Consider the following 16,942-nt stretch of genomic DNA (forward strand, 5'->3'; position numbering starts at 1 on the left):
CTCTTTGGCCACAAGCTATAGTCTCTGGCTCTCTCATTCAGATAACTGGGTCTCCTCTGATTAGTGGAACCCCTCTTTAGGCACAGTCTTGATTGTCAGCTTTAACTAATTAATTTCAAATGGGGTGTCAGGGTTCTTCAGAAGTGTTTGCATCTCCAGTCAGCCATTTGTGTGTTGAATCTAGTACTATTTGCCGTCTCTATTTTATTTCTTAAGCCATCAACTGCTACTTTATTTTTTAAGAACAATCAATTATTCATGTAGATGGTTCAGTGGTAACTTGTGTTCTTTGTGCTCCTGACTTTGAGATGTCTTCCTCCCAGCCCCATTCCCCAGGAAGAAGACTCGAACTCAAAATATATTTATAAATACACTCGTCATATAGTTAGACTCATTTCTCACTTATTTATAACAAAAATTAAGCATTTTAGTTTAATTGATATTCGGCTGGGAATCTGTTTACCTTTGCTCAGATAACTTGGGCTTGTTTTGTCACATTTTCCCAGGCGAATCTTCCACCTGGCACTCTCCCAGAATCCTTTCTGCCTCCTGTATGCCCCACCTCCTACATTGTGCCTAAGCTATAGGCCATCAGACTTTAATTGACAGGTGCCTCATCCATACAGATAGAAGATATTCTCTCCACACAGCCCTCTGGCTTTTCCTTCCCAATACAATTTTTGTGTGAGATTTTTGGGCTGTGTGACTCTGTAGAATTCCTTGTCTTCTGATTGCCAGGTTACGTTTCTATCCCTGCTGTAACATGTACAGGGGGTTCCATCTCATATGACATGGCCTGAACTCAGATTGTTAGGTTACTCCCACATCTTTTGTGTCACTATTGTTGTAGCATATTTTTAGTCAAGATATTAAAACTATTTTTACATTTCTTGGTTATGTAAGCGTAAGTATTTTGCATGAATATTTGTGTGTGTGTGTGTGTGTGTGTGTGTGTGTGTGTGTGCAGTGCATACCTATTGGCTACAGAGGTTAGAAAATTGTTTCCAAGTCCCTTGAAAATATAGGAAGTTAGAGGCAGTTCTGAGCCATCCTATCAGAGCTGGAGCCCAAACCAAGGTCTTCCAGACAAACAGCCAATGCTATTAATCACTAAGCCAACCTCCCAATCTGTCTCTTGTTTTCTTTCTGCATCAACTGAAAGATACTTGAAGCATAAGAAATAATATTAAAATAAAATAGATTATCTCTACTTTCTTACTTTGGACATTACACATAGAAAAACATGATCATACAGGTTACCTAAAATGAAGAGCCAAGATAACATGCATAGGAGAAAAATGATATTTAGATATATTATATTTGCTCTGTTTACTCTTTGGTGTTTATCTCTGACTGATTTTAGTGAATTATTCACTCCATGAAGATTTGCTAATTTTTACTGTTCAGGAAAAAAGGAAATAATAACACATTTAGATGTATTTCAAAGATATTTACTACAAATTGGAAAATGGTTTCAGAATGTCATTATAATCAAGTTATGCTTGGCTCCAAAATGATGAATGTAGATATTTCCTTCCCTTGATTTCACAGTTTATGGTTTTCCTAATGTAACAAAGATAACTATTTTAACTAAGTGTAGGATCCAGAATATCAGCTGCCAATCATGAAACAACCACTTCAGAAGCACTTTACCCGGGTTATAATTGAGAGTGATTGTTTGCAGGGCTGAGACTGCTTGGTGAACAATTAAATAGGATGCATTCCATTGTCATGGTGCTAAATGAATGACATAATCCATGTCCATAAAGAGGGAAACATTTTGTTCAAAGACTCTCAATAACAATTATAATACAGGCTTCTTCAGAAACAACTTCCAGTATATAAGACAGCAAGGGAGGGGTCAGAGAAGAAGAGGACAATGGAATTCTACCCTCTGGAACAGGCAGTAGGCAGGGAAAGATATTTTATTAATATACAAGAATAGTTATATGGAATCCATTGATCTTAGATGGATTAATGTCAACTCTCTGAAGTATTCAATAAGTTTTAATAAAATAATGTTTAAGCCTATATTTAGAAGACATCCTACAAATTTTAAAAGTTACAACTTGTTGATGCTAATAATAATAATCTGTGTGTGTGTGTGTGTGTGTGTGTGTGTGTGTGTGAATCTCACTTTGTAGCCCTATACAGTAACTCACATGTAGATCAGGCTGGACTCCATCTAAGTGATTTGTCTGCCTCTGCCTTCACTTCCAGGATTAAAAGTATCTACCAGTACTCCAGGACAAGAACATCAATATTTTAAAAGCCCAAAGAATTCTTTACCAGGGCTTCATTAATAGTTTATTAGAACTCTATTCATTGAAAATAAAATTGTTAATTTTAGAGGTTTTCATCTGAAAATTGCATGGATAGGAGAGGAAATCTGAAACAATATTACCTTCAGTCACTTTCCTACACTTTTATACCTTTCATGTATACATCTTTAGAAAACGTTTTAGATCATCACTAATCATTTAAACGTTTACTTCCTTAGAAATGTACAATTTGTATTTACACATCTTAAGCTACTTTTTAGACCCTCACAACTTACCTGAGCTTGAACCCTTTTCATCCAATCATTTACCAGGAAGCAGCAACTTTAAATAAAGTAATAGTAAAATAATTACTTTGAAACTTATTTTGTGAGTTTGTCTCTTTAAGAGGGAACTAGTTCTGCAAGGTAGACTGTGTTTGCCTTTCTCAGCATGGGGCCTACAAGTTCTAGAAAACTGTAGGTAGAAGCCCCAATTATATGACTTAACAAGGCAGCTAGTGTCTTGGTAAATAAGCTTATGTGTTTGCCCTGTTAAAGCTACAGTTCATAAGTCCATATGCTCAAAATTCTGAAAAGAATAGCAGGAAGTATTATCCAAATGGTCTCTGTTTTCACAAAAATTACAAAGACTTGCAGGCTACCTAGATATTTGTCCTGGTTTCCATGGTCAACAAGATGGCTTCCTTGGCCAGCCTTTGGCTGTCCTACAGGAAAGCATTAAGTTTTCTGTTCCTGCTCAAGGCAGCATGGACTTTCAGCTCCCAGAACCAGAAGGTCTAAGAGAGTTTCCTGTAGAGAGAACACACTAGGGAAAACTGAACTTATTTGAAAAGGCAATGTCAACAAGTGTCCACAGTCTTGACAAACCCTGCTGGAGAGAGAAGCTTGTGCACAGTTCAGTCTAGTGGTTACCAAAGTCCAGGTACACTGTTATCATGCCCATTGGTCAATTAAATCTCTGAAGAGATGGAGGATCATGTATTAAGTAACCCCCATTTTAAGTAAACTTTACTTGTTTTAATTACCAGTTTTAGGATTAACCTTGAAGACACATACAGGAAGCTAAATAAAGTTTGTCATTCATAGGAATGACATAACAGTTTACAAATTAGTGGCATTCATAAGAGTAAGAGTTGATAATTTTATCCCTGTTCAACTTGAGCTTTATAATTTTGAGTTGAAGATTTAAACTGGAGATCTTTTGCCATTAAAATATAATGTTTAACTATAGATATGCTGCATAGAGGGCCTGGAAATTTTTCTTGATCCTTTTTACAGTGCAACATTATAGAACATCATAATTTCTTGTATAATTCAGTTTACCCAAACAGCTAAAGCTCAGGAAAGTTAGCAAACAAATCATACAGACATCTATTTTTAAGTCAAATACTTCTTTTTTTAATTTTTTTATTTTAGTCGATATATTTTTTCTTTACATTTCAAATGATTTCCCATTTTTTGGTCCTCCACTCCCTGAAAGTCACATAAGCCCCCTTCCCTCCCCCTGTTCTCCCACCCACCTCTTCCCACTTCCCTGTTCTGGTTTTGCTTTATACTGCTACACTGAGTCTTTCCAGAACCAGGGGCAACTCCTCCATTCTTCTTGTACCTCATTTGATGTGTGGATTATGTTTTGTGTATTCCAGTTTTCCAGGCTAACATCCACTTATTAGTGAGTGCATACCATGATTGATCTTTTGAGACTGGGTTACCTCACTTAGTATGATGTCCCTCAACAGAAGAATGGATGCAAAAAATGTGGTATATATACAGAATGAAGTCAAATACTTCTAACCAAGTAGATCTTAGGTATTTATCAAGCTTACATATCAAATACATATTGTTCCTCACATTAATTTAGAAGTCTGATATTTAATATCATTAGCAAAGATATAAGCATTTTGAAAAAATATCCCTAAGTCTGTTTGTGTTATCCTGAGTATATCTTTATACATTTAGGAACTTATCATAATACAAAAATACCCTCCATTATAATTCCAATACTTGGTTTTGTTCCTATATTTAAAATCGAATTGCCTTAGTTGGCTTACATTATAGGGTCATCTTAAAATGGTGATGAAATCAAATGGATTGAACCATTTAAACTTAGTAAAGATTGCTGCCAGCTATGTGCTTGCTATTTAATACATCTATTTTTTTTTTTTAGTAAATCTGATTTTTGAACAAGAGTTGAATCCAAGTTTCATATACAGTATATATATTTTACTGGAAATCAATGTGTCTGTTTATCATAGGACTGGGAATAGTCTCACCTTAAAACACAGCTGTATCATTCCTTGGAATATACTTAAAAGATGCTCCACCATCCCACAAGGACACATGCACAACCACGTTCATAGCACCTTTGTTAATAATAGCCATAACAGTGAGCATAATAATATAATATATTATAATATATTATATTATATTATATTATATTATATTATATTATATTATATTATATTATATTACAATATAATGTGTCCTGCCAACAAATTGCGCAGAGACAATGATAGAGACTGAGGGAATGGTAAACCAATGATTGGCCCAAATTGATACCCATCCCATTGGCAATAACCAGTCCTGATACTATTAATGATACTCCTTTATGCTTACAGACAGGAAGTTACTCTAACTGTCCTCTGAGGGACTATCACCCAATGGAAATAGAGGCAAACTCGCTCCCAAACTTTAGATAGAGTTTGTGGAGTCTTATTGCAAATTTATCCAACTATGAAGATGCTGAATTTAATATTGTACTTTTATCCACAGAGATGATTCGAAGTTGCATGAACATAGAAATAGAGGAACATGCAGAATGCCCACATTATCATACAGTTTAGGATTAGTGGGGACAACATGTACATTGCACTTTTCAGTGGTTATTGCATTTAATATAAGAATTTGAGTGTTATTCCTGCTACCTGGTGGGCACTATTGGTAACAACTAAAAAAAAGAAATGTAGTAAAAGTTATTTAGTTCTCTTACATAGCAACAAAATATGGCCAAACTTATTCTGAGAATCCATCTATCTCCAGGATGTCTTCTCTATTAAAAACTCAAAAACAAACAAATAAAGAACAATAACAACAACAAAAAAATCAGAAGAACAAAACAAAGAAAAAATGAAATAATCAATGATATTTTCTCTCATACCCTTATTTATTTCCCTATATCATCTATGGTACTCTACAGAACATATCCAGAACCTACCATCTCTTTTTGTAAGGGTACATGATTCACCTAAAAGGAAATCCTGCACTCTATTCTGTATAAGTTATTCTGTATAAAATGTATACTTATTCTGTATAAGTTCAGCATGCTGGGGTCTCGCCATCACCAAGATAGATGACCAAGTGAGCTTGCAGGCAAGATTTAAAGCACATTAATGTATTCCAGGATAGGTGACCTCTGTCTTACTCCATCTTTAAAGGCATTCATTACCAGGCATGGCAGCTGGAACTTGTTACTGGGGAGGTCTGGAAACTTGCCTAACCAATGTTCTTGCTTCAGGCTAAGTAACTGGGCACTTTCTAGTCTTTGACAAACTGCCTGAAGCCTGAGATTTTTTGTACCTGACTTGCCTGGACTTGCCCAGTTGTTTAGTCTTAGCCTCCTAAACTGCCAGTTTGAAACCTGTCATGGAGTCAGCCTAGCCTTCTCACATGAAGCCAAACACTATTCAAACAATTACAATCTCTCAGTCTGCCATAGCTACTCTTTCTTTCTTTCTTTCTTTACATTTTTCTTTTCTCAGGAGTTTTTTAATGCACAACTTCTAAAGTTTCCCATTCTCTCACAACAACAGCACTTTTGCCTTACTCTCCTAGTACCTGTGCCTGGGGCAATGTCACCTGAAATTTGCATTTGTTTAGCTCAATGCACATTTTGTTACCCTTTCTTCTCTGCAGACTCTCAGATTCCACCTTTTCAATTGTTAAACATCTCATTGAAGACTTTGTGACAACTCTGTGTAAACTTGAAACCAGAAAAGCAAGTCTCTGATTTAAAATCACATCTCTTGATGATAGAGATCTTTTTTTTTTAAAGATTTATTGATTTATTATATGTAAGTACACTGTAGTTGTCTTTACACACACCAGAAGAGGGTGTCAGATCTTCTTACAGATGGTTGTGAGCCACCATGTGGTTGCTGGGATTTGAGCTCAGGACCTTCAGAAGAGCAGTCGGTGCTCTTAACCACTGAGCCATCTCTCCAGCCCAATGATAGAGATCTTTAAGAAGGACACAAGTAACTAACTCCCTTAAAGAAATACAGACCCAGAAATGGACCCACACCCCTATGGTCACTTGATCTTCCACAAAGGAACTGAAAACACCCAGTGGAAAAAGATAGCCTTTTCAACAAATGGTGCTGGTTCAATTGGAGGTAAGCATGCAGAAGAATGTGAATTGATCCAGTCTTATATACTTATACTAAGCTCAACTCCAAGTGGATTAAGGGTCTCCACATAAAACCTTACACACTGAAACTAATAGAAAAAAAACTGGGGAAGACCATTGAGGACATGGACACAGGGGAAAAGTTCCTGAACAGAACACCAATAGCTTATGCTATTGACAAATGGGACCTCATAAAATTACAAAGTTTCTTTAAGGCAAAGGACACTGTCAAAAGGACAAAAAACGTCAACCAACAGACTGGGAAAGGATCTTCACCAACCCTAAACCCGACAGCGGGCCAATACCTAATATATACAAAGAACTCAAGAAGGTAGAACCCAGAGAACCAAATAACCCTAATTAAAAAGTGGGGTACAGAGCTAAACAAAGAATTTTCATATGAAGAACTTCAGATGGCTGAGAAGCACCTTAACAAATGTTCAACATCATTAATCATTAGGGAAATGCAAATCAAAACAACACTGAGATTTCACTTCACACCAGTCAGTCTGGCTAAGGTTAAAAACTCAGGAGACTGCATGTGTTGGCAAGGATGTGGAGAAAGAGGAACACCCCTCCTGGTGGGATTGCAAGATGGTACAAACACTTTGGAAATCAATCTGGTGGTTCCTCAAAAATCTGGGCATGACACTTCTGGAGGACTCTGCTATACCACTCCTGGACATATACCCAGAGGATTCCCCAGCATGCAATAAGCACACATGATCCACTATGTTCATAGCAGCCCTGTTTGTAATAGCCAGAAGCTGGAAAGAACCCAGGTGTCCCTCAACAGAGAAATGGATACAAAAAATGTGGTATATTTACACAGTGGAGTACTATTCAGCCATTAGAAACAATGAATTTATGAAATTCTTAGACAAATGGATGGAGCTGGAGAACATCATACTAAGTGAGGCAACCCAGTCTCAAAAGATTGGTCATGGTATGCACTCACTGGTAAGTTGATATTAGCCTAGAAACTTGGAATACCCAAAACATAATTCACATATTAAATGATGTCCAAGAAGAACGGAGGAGTGGTCCCTGGTTCTGGAAAGACTCAGTGCAGCAGTATAGGGGAATACCAGAACAGGGAATTGGGAAGGGGTGGATCGGGCAATAGGGGGAGGGAAGAAGTCATATGGGACTTTCGGGGAGTGGGGAGCCAGAAAAACAGAAATTATTTGAAATGTAAATAAAAAAATATCGATTAAAAAAAATAAATACAGCACTACACAGGTTAACAGGTAGATGCCCTTACAGAGGAAATACAAAAATCCCTTAATGAATGACAGGAAAACACAATCAAACTGCTGAAGGAATTGAACAAAATTATCCAGGTTCTAAAAAGGGAAATAGAAACAACAAAGAAATCAGAAAGGGAGAGAACCCTGGAGATAGAAAACCTAGGAAAGAGATCAGGAGTCATGGATCACCAACAGAATACAAAAGATAGAAGGTAGAATTGCAGGTGAAGAAGATACCATAGAAAACCCTGACCCAACAATCAAAGAAAATGCAAAATGCAAAAAGCTCCTAACCTAAAACATTCAGGAGGACACAATGAGAAGACAAAAACCTAAGGATAATAGGTATAGAAGAGAGTAAAGATTCCCAAGGTAAAGAGCCAATAAATATCTTCAACAAAATTATAGCTGATTCTATCCTTTCCTCATGGGCCCAAGTGAAACCTTACCCAGTTTATGATATCCGTCATGATCAAATTCAACAATTTCATCTGATTTTTCTGTACTGTTTCTTCATAATCTGCCTTTATTATGATTTTCTAACCTATGGCCTTTGTATTTATTTGTTGTCCATTTTACTGGTGACAGGACCAGTGTCACCTGGGAACCCAGGAAAAATCACTGATATAATCTTCCTTCTAAATCAGCCAAGTTCCTGGGGAAGGTGTTGTTTCTACTTTCTGCTTTCTCAATGATGTCTAAATTTAGATGATTAGAAACAAAAGAATGTGTGTGAATAGAAGAGCAATGGAGAATGGAAAATTTTTGCCTCTACCAAGTAAATCTCTATTCATGATTTCTGTGTGCAAGAAATTTCACTTTATTTCCCCCATATTAGATATGCTTAGCTGTCATTTTATAATGAAATGAATTCTTTTCCTTTTGACTTTAAAATAACTGTTTTCAACATGACCTCTTTGTCAAAACATTTCAATATTTAGCATTATTCTTACAATGAAAGAAAACCTCATGGAGTTTAGTTTTTGACATAAGGCACACAAATCCTTTTGGACCAGGAATGTCCAGACATAAGGCAGTGAAAAGCTTTGGGTGCTTGATGAAGTTGCTATATTCCAGTCCAAGTAAATGGAAAATGAACACAATTCATGAGTACTCATGATAACTGTCTAGAAGAAATCATTTAAGTTTCTAAAGCTGATTCTATTCACTGCAAAAATAAAGATGAAACATTTTAGACACTTAATTTGTACCTAATGCTTATAATACATCTACTTCAAAACTTGAGCTTTTGAGTATGTTTGTGGAAAAGCATAAGAGGGATTTAAGAAATATCAAACAGCGCCATATGTTTAGAATAAAAGAATTCTTTAATAAAACACATGCAGCATTCACTAGAAGAATGTAAAATGATTTTTTTTTCAGTTTTAAATTGAAGTTCATTTGGATGGTAACAAAAATATGCCTGTATTTTTCCTTATCAATAGATGTGCATGCTAAATACATGGTTGTTTTTATAGATTCTCTGTCTTCTGTTATATATGCGTTCATTTTATGTATATTTTTTTCCTGGTAACTGCCCAATATCTTGTATATTTAAAACATTCTTTCTGTATTTCTCAAATACAGAAAATGTGGTATATTTACACAATGGAATACTACTCAGCAATTAGAAACAATGAATTCACAATTTTTTTAGGCAAATGGTTTGATCTAGAAAATATCATCCTAAGTGAGGTAACCCAATCACAAAAGAATACACATGGAATGTAATCTCTGATAAGTGGATATTAATTAGCCCAGAAGCCCAGAATACCCAAGGCACAAATTGCATAACAAATGGCTCCCATGAAGAATTATGGAGAGGGTCCTGATCCTGGAAACGATTGATCTAGCATTGGAAGGGAATATAAGGACAGAGAAAAAGGAAGGAGGTGATTGGAGAAGGGATGGAGAAAAGAAGGTTTATGGGACATATGGGGAGGTGGGATCCAGGAAAGAGGAAATCTTTTGGAATGTAAACAAAGAATATAGAAAATAAAAATATTAAAAAAATAAAAAAACATTCTTTGTTTAATTTTGAAGACATTTTAATAACACTATTGCCAATAAATCATCTAATATTAAAGTTTGAAGTCATATATAATATGTACATGTAATACAGTTTCATGTAGGAATGCACTGAACTGAAAGAGTATAAACCAAAACATAGAGAAATGTATGAGTTTGTGTGATTGTCTCTATGATGTAGATATCTCCTTTGATACATTTTAATGAAACCTAGCACTGTTCATAAACAGCGCTAATTATATTCTTAGTAGCTATGCTACTTGATGAATTATCATGATTTTCCAAAACACATTTATTTGGTAGAATTCAGTTATGCCATTTGCAGGTATACTATGTACTATACAGGGTTTTTTCATATAAAAATGTTAGTAGCAATGAGTCATAGGTTCTAGGGGTAACTTCCTTTGGGCTTCCACTGTGATAATTCTTTTTACCTTTTCTGATTTCCTATTTTATTTATAGATGGCTACACACTTACAAGAAGCTTACAGAACACCAAGTAGATTGGATCTGAAAAGAAAATTCTTCTGCCAAATAATAATAAAAACACCAACTGTGTAGAACAGAGAAAGAACATTAAAAACTGCAAGCAAAGTAACCTAAAGTCCAAGCTGTCAGTATTACATCTGACTTCCCAAAAAGGCTCTAAAAGAGAAGATCCTGAAAAGATGTCATGTAGACCCTGAGAGACTACAGATGCCAGGCTCCCCAAACTCCTAATCATCATAAATGGAGAAACATATATATTCCATAACAAAATCTAATTTAAACATCTTAATACTAATCCAGCCCTACAGAGAGAGAATACTGTAAGGAAAACAAGACAGGGAGGATAACTACAGTCAAGAACACAAAGGAATTAACAGTACACCCAAAAGAAGAGACTCATACACATACCCAGTACCATCTCCAATATTAAAATAGCAGTAACTAACAATCATTGGTCACACATTTCAGCAACAAGAGACTCATATCACTAATGAAAAGACAGAGGTTAACAAAACGCATTTTAACAGGATTCATCATTATGCTGAATACAAGAGACAAGTATCAAAGGTAGATACTATCTCAGAGTAAAGAGCTGGTAAAAGGTTTTACAAGCCAACAGGAAAAAGAAACAAACTGGAGTAGCATTTAAAATATTGTATAAAATAGACTTTCAACCTAAAGTAATCAAAAGAGATGGAGTAGGACATTTCATACTCATCAAAGGGAAAGCTCACCAAGAGGAAGTCTTCATTCTGAGCATCTATACCCCAATTACAAGCATAAAAATGTTTATTAAAAAACATTAGTACAAGGAGATAAGAACGGATCAATTCGCATTCTTCTGCATGCTGACCTCCAATTGAACCAGCACCATTTGTTGAAAAGACTATTTTTTTCCACTGGATGCTTTCAGCTCCTTTGTCAAAGATCAAGAGACCATATGTGTGTGTGTTCATTTCTGGGTCTTCAATCCTATTCCATTGATCTGCTTGCCTGACATGGTACCAATACCATGCAGTTTTGATCACTGTTGCTCTGTAGTAAAGTTTGAGGTCTGGGATACTGAATCCCCCTGAAGTTCTTTTGCTGTTGAGAATAGTTTTAGCTATCCCGGGTTTTTTGTTATTCCAGATGAATTTGACAATTGCTCTTTCTAGCTCTATGAAGAACTGGGTTGGGATTTTGATGGGGATTGCATTGAATCTGTAGATAGCCTTTGGCAAGATGGCCATTTTAACTATGTTAATCCTACCAATCCACGAGCATGGAAGATTTTTCCTTTTTCTGAGATCTTCTTTGATTTCCTTCTTCAGAGATCTGAAGCTCTTGTCATATAGGTCTTTCACTTGTTTGGTTAGAGTCACCCCCAAGATACTTTATGCTGTTTGTGGCTATTGTGAAGGGTGTCATTTCCCTAATTTCTTTCTCAGTCTTCTTATCCTTTGAGGATATAAAGGTCACATTTTTAAAACAGTGCAGAAAATCACATACATAAAATAGTAATGCCGAATCCTTGTGAATTTTAACCATCTTTTATCAACCAATATTCAAGCCAATTGATACAAAATCTTTTGAGGAAGTAATATTTGAATGATGGGTTGACATTATAATAGAGCTTAGTCTGGAAACACACATTCTATCTATTTATACTTTATGTGTTTTGTTTAAAATTCAGAGTAGCCTTTATTTTCAGGCTTAAGTATGCATAAAGCCCCAATATCTATCTGGATTTATTTCAATTAATTTATTATAGATTTACTTATACACAGAGATATACAAAACATGAAGAAAGATATATAGAAAATTCAGATTGCAAGAAAAATGCAATAATATTCCCTCTTTTCTCTACCATTGTAAAAGTTCATATGGAAATAAGTGGTTGCCAAGGTTGGTTTCAAAATGTTTTCATCAAGCATGTATTACATGAGAAAATTATAAATAAGAAATTCTGAAGCCCTTTCCTCCACTACCCTGACTCTAACCCTAAAAATGCCACAAGGAAACATATATAGCTTGTAAACACAACAAGTAGCACCTATAAAATAAAGAAACAAAATGAATATTTCTTCTGTGGAAGCAAATAACACCCAAGAGGAGTAGACAGCAGGAAATAATCAAACACAGGGCTGAAATCAGCCAAGTAGAAACAAAAAGAACTATACAAAGAATCAAACAAACCAGGAGCTGGTTCTTTGAAAAAAAAAAAAAAACAACAAGATAGACAAACCCTTATCTTGGGATTACATTCTGTAATTTTTTTTGGCCAATATCCACTTTGAGGAGTCAAAGGGCAGACCTTAGATGAAATGCCTTAGAGTCAGGGGAGGGAACTTGTGGATCCCACTTCTAGTAGAAAAAGAGGGCATCAAGTAGAGGGGTGGGGTTGCCATCCAACAGTAAAAAATTCTGACCCAGAAGAGTTGCTGTCTGAAAGAAATGCAGGGACAAAAATGGAGAAAAGCCTGAGAAAAGGATGTCTAGTGACAAGCCCAAACTGAGATCCACCCAAGGGGAGTCTGCAAGGCCTAACACTATTACTCATGCTGAGTTGTGCTCAACAAAAGGGGGCCTATCATGAGTGTCCTTTGAAAGACCCACCAAGAGGCTGAAAGAGTCAGATGCAGATATTTATTCTGAAGCAATGGAAATAGACTCAAGACCCCATTGGTTGAACTAGAGAAAAGCTGGAAGAAACTGAAGAGGAGGGCAACCCTATTGAAAGACCTGTAGTCTCAACTTACATGGACCCCAGACCTCTCTCAGACACTGAGCCACAAACCAGGCAGCCTACACCAGCTGATATGAGGCCCCGACGACATATACAGCAGAGGACTACCAGGTCTACACTCAGTCAGCCAAGATGCACCTAACCCTAAAGAGACATGAGGCTCCAGGGAATTGGGAGGTCTGGTGGGGTAGAGATTGGGGTATCTCCCTGTTGGAGATGGGAGGAAAGAGGAGGTATTGGATGTAGAACAATCAGAGGCTAGACCAGGAGAGGGATAAAGTCTAGACTATAAAAAATGATTAAATAGTAATAAAATGATGATGATGATAATAATAATAATTTCATATTATTAATAATTTATAATAATTATTGTTATTATAAAACAACTAAAACTAAGATTTAAAAACTGCAAGAAAGAATCAAAACACAACCACTCACTGTACTCACCAGTACACCCCAGATTAAGAGATGACAACAAATAGCTTCACGGCAGCTTGTGATTTTCAAGCAGAATATCTTCTTTGTTAACTAGGGGTACCTCCAGTTTGTAATTTTCTGCCTCAGTTTTGTAAATTTCTGTGACTACACATAGGCATTTGGCAACTTTATATAATAATCACACAAATACAAAGAAACAAACAAAAATAAAAATTATGTGTATATAGTCATCATTATGCAGTTAACATGATATATTCTGAATATTATGTAAATTGTTAATTTCTGTCTGTGTGCATCTGTGTGTGTGCATCTGTGTGTGGTTATGTGTGTGTTTGTGTGTGTGTGTGTTTGTGTGTGTGTGTTTGCACACATGCTTCTACTTAGTAGCATCTGTTCTTTCCTTCCCAGTACAGGGACTTACTGGGGGCATCACATTTGTTAGCAAATGGTTTTAACTTCTAAGCCACCAAACTAGTTCAAGGATTGGAACTTTAAAAATCCAGTTGAGGTTCATAAATGGAGCCAGGTCTCACCTCAGGACATTAGTGCACACCTATAATAATTCCACCACTTTGGATATGGAGACAGGAGGATTTATAGTTTCATGATAGCTTTGTCTACATAGCAAGACCCTTACTCAAAACAAATTAAAAATGTCCACCATAGTAGATCACTTCTGAGATGTCAGTGCTTAATAAGCTGTGACAGGAGGAACACCACAAGTTTCAGTCTGAAGTATCCAATTACTGTATGTCATAAAACTTCCCTTCTCATAAAGAGCCAGACCACTCCTTTTTACTATTTCTTAAACTTAACTAATGCCCATCCACTTGATTGAGAAGGGTAAAACCAATGTCTACAATGAGGAGGCTGTGCCACATAGTTCAGCCTATTTGTCAATTCCCCACAGGCAGCCTGCTGATCCGTGAGGTCAGTCCTGCTGTGAACCTTGTTAGAAATTCCAGGAACCCCATTGGAAGATGTTCAACACCCTCCTGAGGAGGATCCCATGGTTTCTCACAAAGATGTAATGCCAAATGGGATTACCTCAGAAAGGTATTATTCATGGACTTTATCATATCCACTTAAATGAAGAGTATCAACAGGTCCCTGCTCAACTTTTCACAAGGTAATTAAAGACCCAAAAGAGTTCTCTCAGCAGACAGGATCTCCTCTCTCTACAGGGCATTCCATCAACAAGACAGAAAGCAAGTCCCTGAGGCTATAGGCACGTACTGCTGTTCTGTGAAATTCCCACTTTACTAATGGCTCCCTAGGTGGATACAAGAAAAGAAATATCAGAATCATGGAGAGAGGGAAGGAAGAAAATAATGTGGTTTGGAGAACATCTTGAGACTCTTCCTCTTCCTCACCCATATGGATTAGGGTGAGCCTAAATGGAACCTGTGATGCTATTGTCTTTTCCTATTCCTATTTGGGCTGGATCCTGAGAGGGCTATAGGCATCCCTTTTATTCCCTTTGGTCTTTCTTCCAGCATATTCAAAACACAGTATAGAATACAGAAAGCAAACTTAGGAGAGAGGAAGTTTAAACAATCTTTAGTTTATCAAGAGTGCTCTACTCTGCAGCACTTGGGGTTCCCAGTGCAAGCTTCACCTGATGGGGCGGGACCTCAACAAGCTTCCAGCCAATGGGAGGTCTGGAGGCGGGGCCTGTGGAGTGCAGGGCCTATCCCAGAAGTGTGGCTGTGAGGGTCGGGGTGGGGCCTGGGGGCGGGGCGTGGCGGGCTGTGGTGAGAGCCTGGTGCTGGAAGCTTGGTGACCTGGCCCAGTCTCCTGAACCACTCCAGCTGTGCTGCAGCCCAGGGACTAGAGGTCCCTGGGAAGATGCATGGTGTGGGCCTGAAGGTGAAGTCCTGCGGCCGGGCCTGGGGGGGCGGCTGTGAATGCAGGAGGTGATGCCGGGGTCCGGGCGAGGTGAGGAGCCGAGATGCACGGGAACTAGAGGGCAGCGAGCTCGGGACCGCCAGGGCTTGGGCCCTTCCCCGCTGGGCGGAACCGGGATCCAGGGCGGCGCCGCTGCGGGTCCTAGGCAAGCTGAGGGCCAGGTGGAGCCTGCGTGTGCTCGGGTCCCGGTTTTCCCTGAACCTGCCGCCTGGCTGATGCCCTGGCAGCTGGGATGGAGTCAGGGGAGGCGCCCGGCCCTGCATTCCTGCACAGGAAGGTCGTGGGCTCTTCTTGAGTAGGGTGGTGGGGACTGGACCTGCTGGCCAGGCGCTGGTGTCGCCTTCACTCTACTGCTAACTCTTCCCTCCCCACCTCCTTTGAAGGGCTGCCAGCCCTGGTGGTCTAAAACATTTTGTTTAGTTGAGGCAATCCAGTTCTTATAATTCTAAGAGACTTGGCTTTCACTTCTGGGGACTCTTGTTAATTGAAGTCCTGAGTTACTTAGTGTGTTGAGTTTTGATGCCACCAAACTGTTCAGGTTTTGGATACTTAACGAATCTCAGTTCTGTGCCCCTGCAACTTTTTCAAAGAAAGTAAGATGCCTTTGAAAGAGTTGAAAGGGGGCTGGAGAGATGGCTCAGCTGTTAAGAGCACTGACTGCTCTTCCTAAGGTCCTGAATTCAATTCCCAGCAACCAAGGGGTGGTTCACAACCATCCATAATGAGATCTGGCTCCCTCTTTTAGAGTGTCTGAAGACAGCTACAGTGTACTTATATATAATAAATAAGATTAACCATGTTTCCTGTTGTTCTCGCCTCTGTCAGGTACGCCTTGTTGGAATTGACATTTTCACTGGCAGAAAACATGAAGATATCTGTCCCTCTACTCACAACATGGATGTTCCAAATATTAAGAGAAATGATTATTAAGTAAGTACTGATCTCGTTCACAGTGTTTCAGAGTGTATAAATGCCCTCTTTGGTAGTAGTTTTTCAAGACTTGAGAGTAATTTTATAGAGTATATTCCTTACCAGTTACTAGACTCCTCTTATCTTACACATTAGAGAAATAGTGTTTTGTTTTGTTCTGCTTTTGTTAATATTCTGTGCCTTTTATTGTTGGGAAATAGAGGATCATATATCTCAGACTGGCCTTGAACTCCCTATTCAAGGATAATCTTCAGTTTCTGACCCTCCTGCCTCTGCCTGTGAGTGCTGAGATTATAGGTTGCATCTTCATGGCTGGCTGTCCTGTACTGGAAGCCAAACCCAGGGCTTTGTGCATGCTTTAGGCAAGCAACCTACAGTTGTGCTGTTTCTCCAGCCTCTATTTCTGCATCTTAAAAATGCTGTATTGGACCAGTGAAATGGCTGGGTTAGGCACTGTCTGTGAAGCCTTAGACTGGACAGAGGTG

General features: G+C 38.0%; 1 protein-coding gene across 50 annotated transcripts in view; it reads left to right on the forward strand.

The window, feature by feature from the left end:
* The window catches only part of LOC127676254 (zinc finger protein basonuclin-2-like), a 191,812-nt gene that overhangs the window by 100,066 nt on the left and 74,804 nt on the right, over positions 1–16,942 (forward strand). For 48 of the 50 annotated variants that reach the window (XR_007975763.1, XR_007975798.1, XR_007975794.1 and 45 more), the window contains one exon: positions 16,353–16,457. Coding sequence is in view for 2 of the 50 variants with exons in the window: in XM_052172143.1 (XP_052028103.1) it covers positions 16,353–16,457 (105 nt within the window). In the remaining 48 variants the exon portion in view is untranslated. Of the gene's footprint in view, positions 1–10,426; positions 12,670–15,470; positions 15,558–16,352; positions 16,458–16,942 lie in introns of those variants that run through there. The other 2 variants (XR_007975803.1, XM_052172144.1) reach the window with 2 other exon arrangements.

Source organism: Apodemus sylvaticus, unplaced genomic scaffold (assembly GCF_947179515.1).
Source record: "Apodemus sylvaticus unplaced genomic scaffold, mApoSyl1.1 scaffold_175, whole genome shotgun sequence".
NCBI classification, from domain to species: Eukaryota; Metazoa; Chordata; class Mammalia; order Rodentia; family Muridae; genus Apodemus; species Apodemus sylvaticus.